This window comes from Cervus canadensis, chromosome 1 (genome assembly GCF_019320065.1).
Source record: "Cervus canadensis isolate Bull #8, Minnesota chromosome 1, ASM1932006v1, whole genome shotgun sequence".
Lineage (NCBI taxonomy): Eukaryota > Metazoa > Chordata > Mammalia > Artiodactyla > Cervidae > Cervus > Cervus canadensis.
In genome coordinates this window covers 47,189,292-47,190,624 of record NC_057386.1, presented here as the reverse complement: position 1 = coordinate 47,190,624, position 1,333 = coordinate 47,189,292, and the positions used below count along the sequence as shown (strand labels likewise).

The 1,333-nt window shown below is 41.5% G+C and overlaps 1 protein-coding gene across 1 annotated transcript; it reads left to right on the top strand.

Annotated features, from left to right (window-relative positions):
- The first annotated feature begins 553 nt into the window (after positions 1-553).
- LOC122450021 (ATP synthase membrane subunit K, mitochondrial-like) lies at positions 554-877 on the top strand. Its single transcript, XM_043482157.1, has one exon. It carries the CDS (start codon positions 589-591, stop codon positions 763-765), a length of 177 nt encoding a protein of 58 aa, XP_043338092.1. The 5' UTR covers positions 554-588; the 3' UTR covers positions 766-877.
- The last annotated feature ends 456 nt before the right edge of the window (positions 878-1,333 follow it).

Sequence of the window (1,333 nt, the reverse complement as noted above, 5' to 3'; positions counted from 1 at the left end):
CTTCAGTGCTCAGCTTTCTTTATAGTCCAACTCTCACATTCATACATGACTACTGGAAAAATCATAGCTTTGACTATATGGACCTTTGTCAGCCAAAGCGATGTCTCTGTTTTTTAATATGCTGTCTAGGTTTGTCATAGCTTTTGGTACACTGTATTAAAAAAAAAGCAGTTTTGTTATGGTATTCATATATAATAAAATTTACATATTATCATATTCATTTAAAAGGTGTTTATTATAATAATTTTTCTATATAAAGAGCACAAATCAGCACACAGAATGATGAATTTTTTACAAAGTAAAAACATCTGTGTAAGCAGCATCTGTGTCTGAAGCAGATCATCTCCTGCCCCAAAGAACCTCCCTGCTGGTTCCTCCCTTCACCCAAGGTTAACGGAAACACCCGACTTCCAACCCCACGGAGGTCTGTTAAAAAAACAAAACCAAAAAACAACTCATTGGGACTTCCTGGGTGGTCCAGTGGTTAAGAATCTGCCTGCCGCTGCCGCTGCCAGAGGGATTAAGGGGCCTCAGCGCATGGTGAAGGACACAGGCCATGGAGTTTGAACCTTTTGAAAGATTGAAATCATGGCAGGTCCAGAAGCTGATGCCCAGTTCCATTTCACTGGTATCAAAAAATATTTCAACTCTTACACTCTCACAGGGAGAATGAATTGTGTGCTGGCCACATACAGAAGTATTGCTTTAATAGTCTTATGCTTCAAGTTAAGGTCTAAAAAAACTCCAACTGTGGAAGCAACATAAACAGATTCTGAACTGTACATTATCTGTTAAGTTCCCATGCCTGAAGAAGCTAATGTCAACTCATCATGTGATATTCAATTTGTACAATAAATTGTGAACCTGGAAAAAAAAAGAATCTGCCTGCCAATTCAGGGGCCCCGGATTCAATCCCTGGTCTGGAAAGATCTCACATGCCATGGTCAAGGAAGCCCGAGAGCCACAACTACCAAGGCCCGCTCACCTCGAGACTGTGTACTGCAACAAGAGAAGCCATGGCAATGAGAAGCCTGCACATTGCAACAAAGAGTCGGCCCTGCTCGCTGCAAATAAAGAAAACCCATGTGCACCAAAAAAAAAAAAAAAAATTTAAACAAACTCATCAACTTATCCCTTTCCCTTTTCCTTCTCTCCTTCCTCCTTCCCTCCCTTTCTAACCCACTTCCTTTATTCCTCCAGCCCTCCTTCCTTTCTTGTTGATTCTACTTCCATATAGTTTATTTGAAGTTTATAGTAAGAGGCACAGCGAGAGAGTGTAAAAGCCTTAACACAGTGTCCTGGGGGGCGGTGTGAGGTGAGGGGGTCAAGTTGC